Genomic DNA, 15,688 nt, shown 5'->3' on the forward strand with positions numbered 1-15,688 from the left:
TCCTCACACTTCCTCTCTAATTTACTCCTGCATAAACTTTGCTACCATAGTATGCAGAACACCATCTCCATGAAGATGAGCTACAGCAGCAGAAGATCACACTGGGTGCTGCTCCGGTCAGCTAATAACAGGAAAAGGAGACTAAAATTCACACAGGTGCGCTGAAATTGAACAATGGAAAATTGGGAAAAGTGTTGCCTCTGATGATGTGTCAATATCAGCTGCCACATTCAGATGATAGGGTCAGAATTTGGTGAAAACATGAAAGTACAGATGAACGGTTCAAGCTCAATCCTATAGAGCACCTTTGGGATGTGATGGAACGGGATATTCTCATCATCTGGAGCAACTGTGTGATGCCGTCTTGTCAGTATTGAGCAAAATCTGAGGAATATTTACACCTTGTTGAATCAATGTCATGAAAAATTATGTCAGTTCTGAAGCAAAAGGGGTCCAACCTGTTACTAGAAAGGTGTACCTACTAAAGTGGCTGTGCAATCTATATATGAATTTTTATAAACTAAAAGCTTTGACCATTGCTGACTTATATGTTGTTAAAATGAAGCGCAAAACAAACCAATTGCTTCATAAAGATTAAACTTCTATTACCAGGGCTTGCACTTCAAGACAAAGACAAGAAAAAAAATAACTTTATTTTATTCTTTTTTTATTCAACATGACAAATTGGACATTAAAAGCAAGGCGAAATTAAACAAGTCTTGAAAAGCTTTTGATGAAATTTAATTCAGAATATTTTACAGTTATGGAACAAGAGCAATCAATGTGAGCTCTAAGTGGAGGAGAAAAGAGACACTCCCTGTCAAGGGTCTTACATTGTACATACGCTTTCCACTGACTTTAAAAAAGGAGGTCAGGAAGAGAATAAGAACCTGACAAACCAATACAAACCACAAGCACTGTTTTTATTTCACTTTCACTAAATGCCAAGAAACACTGAGGATGTGGAAAGATTATCCAAAAAAAAGAAAACAAACCAAAATCCCAGAAAGAACTTCTACATCTGGTAAATAAGTGATGTCTGGCTGCCATCTAAACCAATAAATCAGATGAATTTTAGATGAACCACAACTATCCTCATCCAGCCACAAAGGATTGACAGGTAATGAAACAAGAAAAAAACATGTTCCTCTTTCCTCATTTACATGTGTACTTTATGTTCATTTCTTAAATAAGCCACTACACATTTGTGGTTCACCTTGTTTTTAAGCAGCGAAGTGTCAGGTTCAGGGTAAGGATGGGTGTGGTCTTCCACTTCTTCCTCCACTAGATATCCCAGCTTCCCCTGTTGAGCAAAAACGGCCACAAAATCCAGTGTTAGCAAAGGTCCCACAACAAGTGCTTGTAGCAACATCTGCTGCTACATGAGCAACAATAATCTGTTCTAGCCAAACAAATCCCTCAATTCATTCACAGAGGAAAGTGCAAATTATAAAGAGACACTGCCAATAATGCAACATACTGCTAATTAACTAGCAACGTGGGCTTTTGAAGCCTTAAGTGTAAATGGTCAAGGTATCCTTTTACTTTCATGAGCACTTTCATTCAATTATTCAGAAGTCATCAACCCATGTGGTCTATTACCATTTATGTTCACGCTACAGCTGGTGATAAAACTAATTGATATTCCCTTTGCCAAAGTGAAAAGTCTAATTGATTGCTTTGTAACATAATTGGTTTCCCTCTTTAACCAAAAACAATTTATATATGTATGTAGCTGAAGCTTGAACACTGTCATTTGACGTACACTAAGAAATGTCAGGGACATTTCAGCTGTTGGCACAGGTATATCAAGTAGGCTGACAGTGTCTCTGATAATTCAAAGTAGTGACTCCCCTTCCCGCAACATATTACCAAATACAGAAGCAGAGAAAACACAATTCAAAATGTACACACAATCCAACTTTCAATTCATGATCTACAGCTGTACAGTAGTTTGTTTTTTTTCTGACAGGCAACAGCATTCAGAAATGGATGTGGGTAGAGAAAGGAGTACCTGGGGTGAGTACCTGCACAGTTTGACAGTCAGTATCCATGATTTTTAATTTGCCCTTTTTCTCATGTGGTCTCGCTCACAACACCAACGCTGTGTGAGGTATGGAAGTCAGCTGCAATTCATCCGATAAACCCTACCCTCCAGTTAGTCAGTGACATTAGGCCCCCAGGTCTATAACACCCCCCCCAAACACACAGTGCATGGCATTATCAGGCACAGTAAGCTGGACAAAAAAATATATATATCCATGGCATTTGAGTTATGATTACGGCTAAATAAATGGCTTGTTTGTCACATACACTTTTATACGAAGGCTAAATGTACGTGTGTTTACACCTAAGAAGGGGACATTCCCATGATATATGTACACATGTATACACACAGTGACTAAATTTCCTCCCTACATAGAATGTGATGTCAACAAATAACAATTATTACATTTTCCGGTTTCAAAGCTAGAAAATAAAAAATAAAATAAAAACAGATAAATACAGGCAGGTAATTTGATTTGTTTAGTCAACGTGTTTTTTCTTTCTTTTTTTCTTTTGCCATGTTGTCCACAGAGTGAAATATACAACTATAAGGATCAGAAACCGATACAAAACGAGGGGTACCTCCGGGCATGTTTGCTCAGGGCTACACTGGCCTTTCCCTCTTGGCTTTCTGTGAATGCTTTCTACCTTCTTCTCATTCATCGGGCCTAGTCCTTCATCTTCAGTGCATACTTACGATGCACTAATCAAAAACAGGATAAAGATATTTGCATATAGTACAAAAGACAAAATCATAGGCATTGAACTGAACATAAACAGATTGGGAAAAGGCGAGAGGAAGGGTACAGGGAGGCGGGAGGGTTGGAGGGGTGTGAAAGGGTGGGTTAAGAGCCAGAGGGGGAGTGAAGAGGAGGACGCACTTACCTGAGCCTGATCTGAGGTCCTATCAGATCAGTTTTAATTGGACTGAGTGTCACCTTCAGAATGGAGGAGCTCTTGCTGGCCATTAAGCAGAGGGGAGGAGGCAGGCGCCTCAGTCTGCATCGGTTCCACCTCTGATGAAGCCTTGACGGCAGCTGCATCGCTGTCACCGTGCTTGTCTTTCTTAGAGCTGCTCTTCTCCTCTGTCGCCTTACGGTCTGAAAACATTTTTCGCATTTACAGTCAGGTAACCACTTCTTATTTGATTACTGTCTGACAAATACCACAGAGGCCAATACACACACCAAAATTACAAGTCATATCGTCCAGAGCCTGCACCTGCTATTGGAAAGTAATTAGTAGGGAAATACTGACATTTGAAGGAGCTGAGAATAGTAAGTCTTACCTTTGTCTTTTGATGACCGCTCTTTCTCTTTGTCCTTTCCTCTGTCTCTGTCCCTGCTGTGGCTACGGTGACGATGAGACTTGCGTTCTGAGCTGCGCGACCGCCTCCTGTCACGACTGCGTGAGCGCCGTTTCCTGTCCGAACGCTCACGGCTGCGCCTCCTTTCTCTGTCCCGGCTCCTAGAGAAAGGAAAAGAAAATCCTTATTTTACAAAACATATTAGATTTATTTATTTATTTATTTTGGTGCAGAACAGGTTTATTCTAGAGGTGCATGTCTCTTGCACATAATGCATTTTTTTAAGCAGGTGAGCAATGAACCTCATACTGTACAACAAACTAGATTTGCAATAGCTTTGATCATGGAAACTTACATAACACATTTGGTCTGTCTAATTTTCTACCATACCACCACTTTCGTTCTGTTAATGGCTGCAGTTTTGCCTGGTTTTGGTTGAAAAAAAAAATCCAGAAAATATAAGAGACCACTGCTCAAACTTGCGGGCTATATGGTGGTGTGGTGGTTAGCACCGCAGCGTCACAGCAAGATGGTTGCTGGTTCAAGCCTCGGCCGGTGGAGGGTTTGCATGTTCTCCCTGTGTATGCGTGGGTTGTCTTCGGATACTCCGGCTTCCTCCCACTGTCCAAAATTTTAAATTTTCCCTAGGAGTGAGTGTGTGCATGATTGGTTGTTTGTCTTTCAATGTTCGCCCTGCCATAGACTGATGACCTGTCCAGGGTGTACCCTGCCTCTCGCCTGGCTCCAGCTTTCTTGCAACCCTTCATTGGACTCAGTGGTACAGAAAATAAACAAACCACCACTTTGGTTCTGTTTATGGCTGCAGTTTTGAAAATACAGCTTCAGAAAATATAAGAGACCACTGCTCAAATTGTCATTAGGTAACTTTCTACCACTCTTGCTGCAAAAAATCAAACCACCCATCTTTGCTTGATAGTTTATGACCATCTATCTTCCTTTTTATGTTATTCCAAAGGTTTTTAACATGGTTTGGGTCTGGAGATGGAGTTCGCCATGACAGGCTCTTGATGTGGTGATCATCCAACCAGACCTTGGCTGTAGCCTGGCGGATTTTCCTGCTGTAATCCTCAAAATTGGGAAGCAGTCTTTGCATAAAGGAGTAAATGATTATCTAGGATAATCCTGTATGTGGCTTTATTAACGCATCCTTCACAAAGACCCCAGAGATGGAGAAACAGGTAACTGGGATGAAAGGACGCAGATATCTTGTTCCTGGCTTTGCAAAAAATTTGTTAAAAGACGTCTTATTACACCCCCCTCACATCAGTATGCCATTTCAGTTTTTAAGATGAAACTTTTAAGATGAAAGATGAAAACATGCTTGGGTGCCAGAAGTAGGAAATACTGCTAAACACACACACACACACACATTATCCCTAAACTGAAGAGATTATGAATGGTGTAAAACTGGCCCGTCTAAGACGCGGGTCTGAAAAGCTGAATAAATTAAATATCCAGCTTCGAGCAGAGTCCTGCATGGGTCCAATTTGTTCAACATGCATCCACGAGCACCTGTTATCATTACCATACGATCTATTACATTATCTCCCAGCCAAATCTGGACCCGACTTGATGTAAAACCCGCTACCCAAACAGGCACAGTATCATCTTTGGAGGTGGATTATTATTAGCAACATACTTAATACAGCTTACATCATATTGCACTGAGTCATGTCTTTATAAAAATGCAGCTGATCACAGCGACATTATTTTAAAGCGAGATTGCTTTGCAAAAACCAAACATCCACAGTCCGCGATTTAAACTGTGTTCTTTGCAGCCGAATGAAAATCCAGCTCCAAAAAATGCTTCTTCATTGCCTGATACTTTGTAATGCTGTTATGTAAAACTTCCACAACAAAACACAGTATTTAATGTCAATATCTAAAGAAAAAGATATAATCCTGGTCTGCTAGCAAGTGTTTTTGGCAGCCATCTTTGTCTTTTGGACGAAAATGCTTATTAGTTTTGGTCACATTTTTGTCATTTCTAAATGTGATCATTTTAGTCCAGTTTTACTTGAAAAACTCAAAAAGGTTTAGTCTAGTATTAGTAGGTAGTCCTGTTCAGACGAACTACACCTCCAAAAACCCTAGGGTTTAAGAGGTTAAATGGACAAAGTAATGCGCGCAATCCATTTGGTGCATTTGCACTTCATGAATATATGGGTGTTTCTACCGGAACACGCAAAATATTGGGAGGATCAGAACAAGAACACGCAATGTGATTTACCAAACATGAAACTGACTGCACTGGCTAATTTTGCATCTACATTTAGCACATTTAAAAGGCAGGTATTAACTGACATAAATTTACACAGAAATGGCTGCAGTTATTATTGAAAGGAGGAGGATAGACATCTCAAAGGCGACGGAGAGACCACGTTTTTTCTAATCGTGTATTTTTGGAATGCCAGAGGCAAAGATTATTGAAACATATCACCGTGTTGCTGTGGTGAATGCTATGCCATGCAGGATGGGTTCTCGCTGCTGCACTCTGGGTCTGCTGGCATTGAGAGCCCTTTACCACCGGCTGTAGCTCATCTTTGATCCCTCTCTTAAGGACATTAATGACTATGGTCAGACCTGATACAGCACTGACCAGTTGCTGAGTGTGCACTGCAATGCGCTCTCATTTGCACACACAGTGTGAACTGCTTGATAAAAGGTGCTACAGGAGGCATGTTTATTTGATCAATATGTCTCTTGGCTGAAAGTTTTATTCCATCACTAAAAACTATTGTTTTGTCACATACCTTGCTTTCACATAAACTGAGCCAACACTTAGTAGGGCTGGGCGATTAATCGAATTTTAATCACAATTACGATCTGGGCTTTCAACGATCATAAAAATGAAATGATCCGATTATTGATTAGCGCCTCCGTCCTGGTCGGACGCCTGTTGCAGCAGCTCCAGTTCTGCGGGTGCTTTTACTGTTATTTAGTATTTATTTAGTATTTATTTTATCTTTCCTTTGGTTTTTCGCTGTGTTTATTATTTATTGCAACGGAACAGCAATGGTTTTTGTATGCTCCAAGTTCTTCTTTTCACTTTTATTGCTGCTCTCGTTACTCCTCGTAACCGAGAGCAACGCTCACAGTGGCAGGCCCATTGTTTACTCTCGCGACCAGCTGTTAGCGCTGAGTAAACCTGTACTGTCGCCGGGGGTCAGGCACGATATCCCGAAGGAGCTACGGAGGAGACGCCGGGGATGCAGAGCCGGAGTGAGGGTGAAGGCAAAGAAGTGGAGATACAAGCCTGCTGTTCCTGCCATCATAATGGGGAATGTGCGCTCTCTGGCGAACAAGATGGACGAGCTGGCGGCGCTGATTAAAACACAGAGGGAGTACCGTGAGTGCAGTTTACTGAGTTTTACGGAGTCGTGGCTGCACTCACATATTCCGGACCACAGCGTTGGTGCACCCGGCTTTGTGACCGTGCGGGCGAACAGAGGCGTGACAGACAGCGGTAAGAAGAAGGGAGGAGGGATTGTGCTTTATGTGAATGAAAGTTGGTGCAATCCCGGACACGTCTGTGTCAAGGAACGTCTCTGCAACCCAAACGTGGAACTGCTGGCTGTTGGGCTACGGCCGTATTACTTGCCAAGAGAGTTTACATCAGCCATTGTGTTAACTGCTTACATTCCCCCATCAGCTGATGCGGAGGCCGCCGCTGACCTCATCAGCTCCGTCGTCTCCCGGTTGCAGACGCAGCAACCAAATGCCTTCATGGTAATCACAGGGGACTTTAATCATGCTAGCATGGACAGAACACTGACTGACTTCACTCAGTATGTGGACTGCTCCACTTGGGACAATAAAACTCTGGACCTACTGTATGCAAACGTACAGGGAGCATACAGTGCAACCGCCCTTCCCCCCTCGGCAGGTCAGATCACAACCTGGTTCTGCTTTCACCAAAGTATGTGCCTATTGTCCGGCGGCAGCCTGTGCCCACAAGGAGAGTGAGGAGGTGGACACAGGAGGCTGAGGAGGCCCTGCAGGACTGCTTTGACTGCACAGACTGGGATGCACTCTGCCTGCCTCACGGGGAGGACATCAACGGTATGACGGACAGCATCACGTAATACATCAAATTCTGTGAGGACACCGTCATGTCCTCCAGGACTGTTAGATACTTCCCAAACAACAAGCCGTGGATCACTAGCGACCTGAAGACCCTACTCAACAAGAAGAAGAGAGCCTTCAGGTCTGGAGACAGGGAGGAGCTCAGGAGGGTGCAGCACCAACTGAGGGACAAGTTGAGGGAGTGTAAGGACTCCTACAAGAGGAAGCTGGAGGCCAAACTCCAGAAGAACAACATGAGGGAGGTGTGGTCTGGAATGAAGGAGATCACAGGATGTGGGGGGAGAGGCAGACTGGCTGATGGTAATAGGGAGAGAGCTAACGAGCTTAACACCTTTTTCAACAGGTTTAGCTCTCAGACTGCCCCAGTCTCCTCTGCCCCTACCCCAGCCATCCCACACCTCCCCCCTCCTCTTCCAACTGCTCCACTGCTCTCCCCTCCCCCCCCAACAGTGAGCCCACTGGATCAGACTGGACTTCAACCCATAACACCTCCCCCCGCCCCAACCCCTTCCCCTGGCTTGACTGTAACAGCCTGGCAGGTGAGGAGACAGCTGGAGAGAGTGAACAGACACAAGGCTGCTGGCCCGGACGGTATCAGCCCCAGGATACTGAGGACCTGTGCCAGCCAGCTGTCTGTAGTTCTCCAGCACCTCTTCAATCTGAGCCTCAGCCTGGAGAAGGTGCCACAACTTTGGAAGACCTCCTGCCTGGTTCCTGTTCCTAAGAAGTCATCTCCATCTGGCCTCAGTGATTACCGTCCAGTTGCCCTTACATCACATGTGATGAAGGTGCTGGAGAGGCTGGTGTTGGCCCACCTGAGGCCGCTGGTGAAACCTTCTCTCGACCCTCTGCAGTTTGCCTACCGGCCACGTGTGGGGGTGGATGATGCTGTCACCTATCTGCTGCAGCTAGCTCACTCGCACCTGGATGGTAGTGGAGGCATTGTGAGAGTCACATTCTTTGACTTCTCCAGTGCCTTCAACACCATCCAGCCTTCTTTACTGAGTGGGAAGCTGCGGCTGATGGGTGTCGGCGGGTCCTCTGTCTCCTGGATCGCTGATTACCTGACAGACAGGCCGCAGTTTGTCCGGCTGGGCGGTGTCCTGTCTGATGTGGTGATGAGTGATGTAGGAGCCCCGCAGGGCACTGTGCGCTCTCCATTCCTGTTCACCTTATACACCAGACTTTCAGTACAACTCAGAGTCATGTCACCTTCAGAAATATTCTGACGACTCTGCAGTTGATGGGTGTATAAGTGGTGGACGGGAGGAGGAGTACAGGGGGCTGGTGGACGGATTTGTGGAGTGGGCGGGTAAGAATCACCTGCTGCTTAATGTGGACAAGACCAAAGAGATGGTGTTAGACTTCAGGAAGAAGGGATCAGCTCCACAGCCCCTCTGCATCCTGGGTAGTGATGTGGACACGGTTGAGGAATATAAATACCTGGGAGTGACTATCGATAACAGACTGAGTTGGAAGACCAACAGCACAGCTGTGTACAAGAAGGCCTGCAGCAGACTCTACTTCCTGAGGAAGCTGCGGTCATTCAACATGTGCAGCAAGATGCTGGAAATCTTTTACCAGTCTGTGGTGGCCGGTGCCCTGTTTTCATCTGTGGGGGGGGGCATTGCAGCCAGTGACACCAACAGACTGAACAAACTGATCAGGAAGGCTGGCTCTGTCATTGGCTGCAGACAGGACACTTTAGAAGCAGTGGTGGAGAGGACACTGAACAAACTGTTATCTATCTTGGATAACCCGGACCACCCTCTCCACCCTGTGCTGGACAGACAGCGGAGCTCCTTTTCCAAAAGGCTCAGACAGCTTCGCTGTCTCAAGGACCGCTTTAGGAAATCTTTCCTGCCACACGCAATAAGACTGTCATCATGGTCTTAGAGATAACAATATGAGTGACTGTTGTAACTGGTGAATTTTGCACTGACTGGATCAACATTGCACAGTTAAACTCCTCATCTTCACTACTAATCATTGCACTGGACTATATTATTTGCTGGCTATTCTCACTCTTACTGTGTATAGCTAAATATCTCCTTGTATAAGTCTTGTAAATATTGAAATTTTTATACTGTTTTCTATTTTTTTTTGCTACCTTAAGAAGCACAACTGCTAAATGACTGTACCGCTGCAACACCTAAATTTCCCAGCTTGAGATGAATAAAGTACTTCTATCTATCTATCTATCTATCTATCTATCTATTTTCATCCTTCACAGTTTCCTCTTGTGCTGTTTTCAGTTGCAAATCAAGCGCCACTTGCAGTGCTCTGCTGCAGACTCCTCCCACAGCCCACTGTCACGCTACATTTTATTGACGTGGATTTCAACATGAAAACGAAATGTCTCCAGACTGATTTTTTCCAGATCACACCGGGCAGAACATAGCTGCTGGTCTGAGACCAACTATAGCTACTGGGACCTGGTGGAAAGAAATTAGTCTGGATTACCACAAACAACACTTCAAATGTCACACTGACCCGACTTTTGGTAGTCAGATTACAGAATACACAGAAATGTCATGTATTCTGAACATTTGACAGACTACCCACTAACATTTTTGTCCAGTCTCATCAACCAAAACTCACACATCATGGCTCTTTGATGTTTTAGTCTTCAAACAGCCATGTTTAGCTCGTCACCATCTTGTTATCATTATGGAAAAGAAAAAAAAAAAAAAAAAAAGGGTCGTCAACTAAATAATTTTGTCATCCTGGATGAAAATGACACTGGCCCATGCCCATTAAATTTTAATTATGTATTTTTTTTATGCTTGTCCAGGTCTTGTCTGTTTTCATGTTCATAAAAACTAAAATGTTTCCAAACGCTAGCCGTCACACCTGATGAGTAAATCACACTCTCAGTAACAGCGGCTGAAAGGCCAGCTGCAGCCTTCTTGGTATCTCTGTGGTTTACTGTTTGCCACAAGCAACTTTTATGTTGTTGCCACACGTTGCAGCTGTATTCCTGTCATTTAATTATTTTGAAAAACAATAATTTTTGAACATTTACAAACAGATATTGAGTTAGCTTGTGACGCACCGCGATGAACTGATTAAATTGTGAATCGGCTCACCCCTAGGAAACACTGATGTTTGATGATCATTACTGCTGCAAAATGTAATAAAAGGTTACAGCAGGGCTACTCAATTCGGTCCTACGAGGGCCGCAATCCAGCAGGTTTTCCATGTATCCCTGCACCAACACACCTGAGTCAAATTAGGTGGCTCTAACAGCCAATCAGGTTCTACACAATGACTCATTAATTTGACTCAGGTGTGTTGGTGCAGGGATACATGGAAAACCTGCTGGATTGCGGCCCTCATAGGACCGAATTGAGTAGCCCTGGGTTACAGTGTACAACCGTGGGTAGGAAATAACTTTTCCTTTACAGAGCTAAAGCCCAATGACAGGACGAGGACATCTAGAAAGGCACAACTTTCAGACTTACCTGCTGCGCCTGCGGTCCCGGTCCCTGTCCTTGTCTCTGCTTCTGGACCTCCGGCGGTCACGGGACCTGCTCCGTTTCCTGTCTGACGCTCGGCTGGAGTGGCGGCTGTTGGAGTGGCTTCTACGCGCTCTTCTCTCCTTCTCGCGGTCTCTCTCTCGTTCCCGCTCTCTGTCTCTCTCCCTCTCGCGCTCTCTCTCCCTCTCTCGTTCCCTCTCCTTCTCTCGCTCCTTCTCCTTCTCCTCTTCTTCTTTGCGCTTTTTCTCCCGTTCCTCCCTCTCGCGCTCGCGGTCTTCTCTGTCCCGTTTGAGGGCTGGGTTTTCACCTTGAGGGTCCTCAGAACGGCGACGCAGTTTTTCCTGAGAACAAACAAGCATTTAACGGCCAATTTAAAAGATAAATAAATCACAAAGTGCCTAAAGCTAACAGACAATCCCTAATATTACTATTGCAAACAGATAATTTATAAAGTTAAGACAAAACTTAAACATATATTGTTTAAGTATTTGTGTTTCCAGGTGCAGTAAGTATTTCTAAGAAGAGGAGTAAAAATTATATATGAATCAATCAAATAGCAAAAATTTAAAATGCACAGTTAATATAACACAAACACATGCATATATGGTCCCATTACCTTAAGTTCCTCTACAGTGGATTTGATCTTAGCATAGCCCATGTGCTGCTTGCCCATCAAATGGTCATCTACTCGGGACTGTGCATCACCCACAATGAGGAAGGCTCCACACACCTCACACACCTCCATCTGTTTCTCCTGAGCTGCAAAGCTTTCAATGGTCTGGATAAATGTACAAACACTGCATTAATTCTACTTCAGGAATGAATAAATGACTAAATACTTCACTTTTAGTAGAGCATTTGAAGAGCAGAACTTTTATTGGCAGGTGTACAAAGGCTCTTTTTAGCTAACTATTTATAATAGGATAAAAACTTGTGTTTGGAAACAGACAGCATTACAGGAGGAGCACCGACTATCTTGAGCAATGTCTGTAGGCTGATTAGCCAGGGCTAAATGACTCACCGAAGGGGTGGAGCTGAGCAGCTCCCTCTCCTCCTTCAGCTGCTCCACCAACTTCATCATTCCCTGAGCCTCCTCCACACGACCCTCTGAACCCAGCTCCTCAATCTGAGAACAAGCAAATGCACCATGCTGTATTTAACTGCGACAAGCATTAAGCGTCCATAATAATGCATGTCCAGCTTTTATACTTTTTATGTCATTAAAGTCAATTTCATGTTAATGTAAGAAGATGTCAGTGGTGTTTCCCAGCAGACATCTGACAAATATGAGCAACATTCAAATGAATAGGGATGTCACAGTTACAGATTTTTTTTATTATCACAAAGAGCTGCATTAATTAATTTCCTAAAACTATAAATTTGTAGACCCACATGAACACTCCTAGGTCTTTATGTTCTATTTATTTCTATCTTTGATGCCAACAAAACAAAATAATTTAACAAAGTAAACAAGAAGTCTCATAACTAAATATGTAGAAATAAAACCTACATTTTAACTTTGGATTTCTCTCAAAGAAAACATGTCATAATAATAATAATAATAATAATAATAATAATAATACTTTGTGTTGCACTTTATATTACAGGGAACCTCAAAGTGCTACAGAAGACTATAATATATACAGGACCTCAACTGAACTTGAAATGGTTTTGAACATTTCTTTTCTTCTTCAGTAGAGAATTTACACAGGAAAAATATCTAGCTAGCCTTGACTTCCAGCTTTCCTTTAGCAGAATAGCTGATGTTTGACAAATAATACTGGAACAAGAGAAATACAGAAACAAGACGAGGTATCTGGAATTAAACACGCTTTCTTCTACGGACTACAACTATTGCACACTGATGACTAAAAGCCAGATGGCGGGTTGGTTATGCTTGAACAGAGAAACTGTCACAAAATACATATTTAGTTTGTTGGTTTTTTTCCTCATCTGTATAATATAACGTCCATTGAACATGTTGTGATGTTGTGACGCAAGACCAACCTGAAACATACATGATTACAAAATAGCAAATGACACAACAGCATTTAATTTCAATGTTACGTTAGATAAACATTAGCATCCTTTAACCAAACTACTGTACATTTATCTTTAACATAAAAAGCTGGTGGTTATCCAACAGGCGGTGAAACGTATTTAATTTTTATCCAGTTTTCTGCAACTTTTTATTTCATGTTTTACAAGCTGGTGAACCGGCCTCCACAATGTTACCTTGGTCTTTTGCTTTAAGGATAACCCGGAAAAAAATCCAACAAGGATGACTATTTGTTTGGAGGGAATAATTCTTCCTCTGTTCTAGCGTCCCACTCAAACACGCCTCTTCTCCAACTCACATGGAAAAAAACAAAGCAACACATGGATGAGGTGTAACTGTTTTTGTTCTGTGCAGAAGTTGCGCTGATTTGCTGTTTATTCGGACAAAAACTTTTATAGAAAGTGACGATATTGATGGATCATTACGATTAATTAATCGTAGTGTTTAATACTCAATTAAATGTAGAATTAAATAATTGTGACATCCCTACAAATGATAGCATGCACTTTTGAAATTAACAGATACTACTACTCATTTATGAAATCAGTTTAACTTCCATAAAATAGCTGCAAACCTGTACAACCAGGTCTTCAATCTTCTCTGTTAGAACCTGGGCTTTTTCTTCATTCTTTCCTGATGGACCAGGTCCCTGCAGAAATACACACACTGTATATCAGGAACAGAGGCCATTTAAATGTTTTCCGTAGCTTAGCAATTTTCCTAACAACCTATGATGACAGAGAAATGTACTGAGCATGCAGCATGCACATTGTGTGTACAGAATTATGTTATCAAGTCAAAGCACAAACCCCTGCATTCTGCTGAGCCTGGGAAAGTGCAAGCCGGGCGTGCCCTCTACGGATCCGCCGTTCCACTTCTGCCAGGAGTGACTGCAGATACCGCAGGAAGTCACGCTCATAGCCCTCTTTCATAAACCGAGAGCTTTTCTCATACCTGTGAAAAGGAATGCAGATTATTAGGGAAAATGCCAAGACAAACGCAGAAGTTATTACAGACATCCCGATTACAACTTACATTTTTCTGAGATTTTCATCGTGGATTTTCTCACAAGGGCCTGGGATATGGAAAAAAATAATATTAACTGCAAATAAATATTGATAGATGTCACATTTATTGCTCTTCCAAGATGTCAACGTACCCAAATCAGAGCGTGTGTTTGTGAAAAGCTCGGCTGGACAGAAGCCACATAGGTAGTATCGGCAGACCTGAATAGAAAAAGGAATATTTAAAATATATCTATATAATATGATGCAGCTTTCTTGGACCTCTTCCTTTACTGCAGGTAAACAATAAAAATGCCCTAATGGGATCTGACTTGCATGAGGAAACAACAGTTTCCACATTTTCTTTAGACTGAGGAACCGTGGTATCATCCTAGATTAGACACTTAACTTATCAGAGCTCTAGAGCAAGGTGCCTGTATCCAAAGTCCATAAAACAGAGGTAAGTGTTCTTGACTTACATGAGCTGGTGCGTGTTCCCAATACCCTCCTATTGCACATAGTGGTATAATAAGAGCGTTGTACGCTATTCAACTGTCGATGGACCACTTTACAGAAACTATGCTGGATGCGACTACATTACCAGGCCAAATACTGACTTGGACTCTATATCATTATATGTTTTTGACATGAATAGCATCGAATCAGGGCTACATGAAACTAACAAAAGAACAAATCAAACACAAATCAAATACAAAATGTGTTGAAGTGAAACTGATGCAGGGGACCAATACTTGTACTTAAAACACATGTGCATGCAAGCGTATGATCCGCATATTCAATCAGACTGAAGTAATCAAAAACTATAATTACTGCTCAAATTTGACCTCGTATCAGATAAGAGCAAAAAACGTGCACATGCTTCATTGTGACCAATTGAATTAGCTTAATCGTTAGCAAACTGATGCTAATTCTGTTAACACGCGAGCCTAGAATGGGCTTAAAGTACCTTTGACTAACATTTTCTAGCTATGAAAACCCAAACCAATGACTGATGGACCGAGACAACTGTTTCACACGTTCACAATAGTATAAAATCAGATAACACACATTGCTAACATCACGTTGGATTCTCCGATCAGCTAGGCTAACATTAGCTATAATGCTAACTTACGCTCTCGTCGTCCCATCGTACGTTGGATCGCTTCTCGTCCGGGGCCAAATTTCTGTCTCGGCCCATTAACTCATCGAGTAACTGGGCGGCGGAAAGCATTTTTTCCTAAAATATTATAGCTTTAACTCGGAATACTATGATATATAAATAAGAGCCAGTTCAGACCATACACTGCGCAAAGTACATCTAATCAAAATGGCAGACGAGGTAACAACGCCCGCTCGTGGTCCAACCAGTCCACAAGAACAGTGTGTGTTTGAACCGGAAGTACAAATGCGGCACCATGGAGTTCAAAAGCTAATTAGTGAAATTCTTAAATAATAAATAAAAATATATTCATTGGTTCAAAACTCAATTATTCTGTCCAGACTTCTAAAATGACCCTCACGTATACACACAACACAACAACCCCTTGTAGGTTTTTGTTTTTTTTGTTTTTTTTTTTTCTTGTCTGTAACAGGTGTGTTTTTGCTTGTATAAATTATTTAAGATTTGTTATTTGCATTTCTCTATTTTAATAGTGTATGTTGAGTTTTTACATCACTTGATGTAGGT

General features: G+C 42.5%; 1 protein-coding gene across 2 annotated transcripts; it reads right to left on the reverse strand.

Moving 5' to 3' along the window:
• Positions 1–650: 650 nt before the first annotated feature.
• luc7l3 (LUC7-like 3 pre-mRNA splicing factor) lies at positions 651–15,356 on the reverse strand. Of its 2 annotated transcripts, XM_042011936.1 has the most exons (11): positions 15,134–15,356; positions 14,157–14,223; positions 14,033–14,072; positions 13,807–13,951; positions 13,572–13,646; positions 11,960–12,064; positions 11,555–11,716; positions 10,924–11,279; positions 3,335–3,513; positions 2,932–3,146; positions 651–1,303 (listed from the first exon to the last, which is right to left on the reverse strand). In XM_042011936.1, exons 1-10 carry the CDS (start codon positions 15,230–15,232, stop codon positions 2,965–2,967), a joined length of 1,410 nt encoding a protein of 469 aa, XP_041867870.1. In that variant the 5' UTR covers positions 15,233–15,356; the 3' UTR covers positions 651–1,303; positions 2,932–2,964. The 2 variants fall into 2 exon arrangements, with proteins under 2 accessions (XP_041867870.1, XP_041867861.1); XM_042011927.1 differs by having other exon boundaries at positions 651–3,146.
• Between the last annotated feature and the right edge of the window lie 332 nt (positions 15,357–15,688).

Source organism: Melanotaenia boesemani, chromosome 2 (genome assembly GCF_017639745.1).
Source record: "Melanotaenia boesemani isolate fMelBoe1 chromosome 2, fMelBoe1.pri, whole genome shotgun sequence".
NCBI classification, from domain to species: Eukaryota; Metazoa; Chordata; class Actinopteri; order Atheriniformes; family Melanotaeniidae; genus Melanotaenia; species Melanotaenia boesemani.

What these genes read in the sequence shown, in the direction of transcription:
- luc7l3 (XM_042011936.1), bottom strand. Translation starts at nt 15,232, where the DNA reads ATGCTTTCCGCCGCCCAGTTACTCGATGAGTTAATGGGCCGAGACAGA. An exon ending in AGGCTCAGCAGAATGCAGGG is followed by an intron (nt 13,647 to 13,806) that starts GTTTGTGCTTTG and finishes GTATTTCTGCAG; the next exon opens with GGACCTGGTCCATCAGGAAA. An exon ending in TTGAAGACCTGGTTGTACAG is followed by an intron (nt 12,065 to 13,571) that starts GTTTGCAGCTAT and finishes GCTTGTTCTCAG; the next exon opens with ATTGAGGAGCTGGGTTCAGA.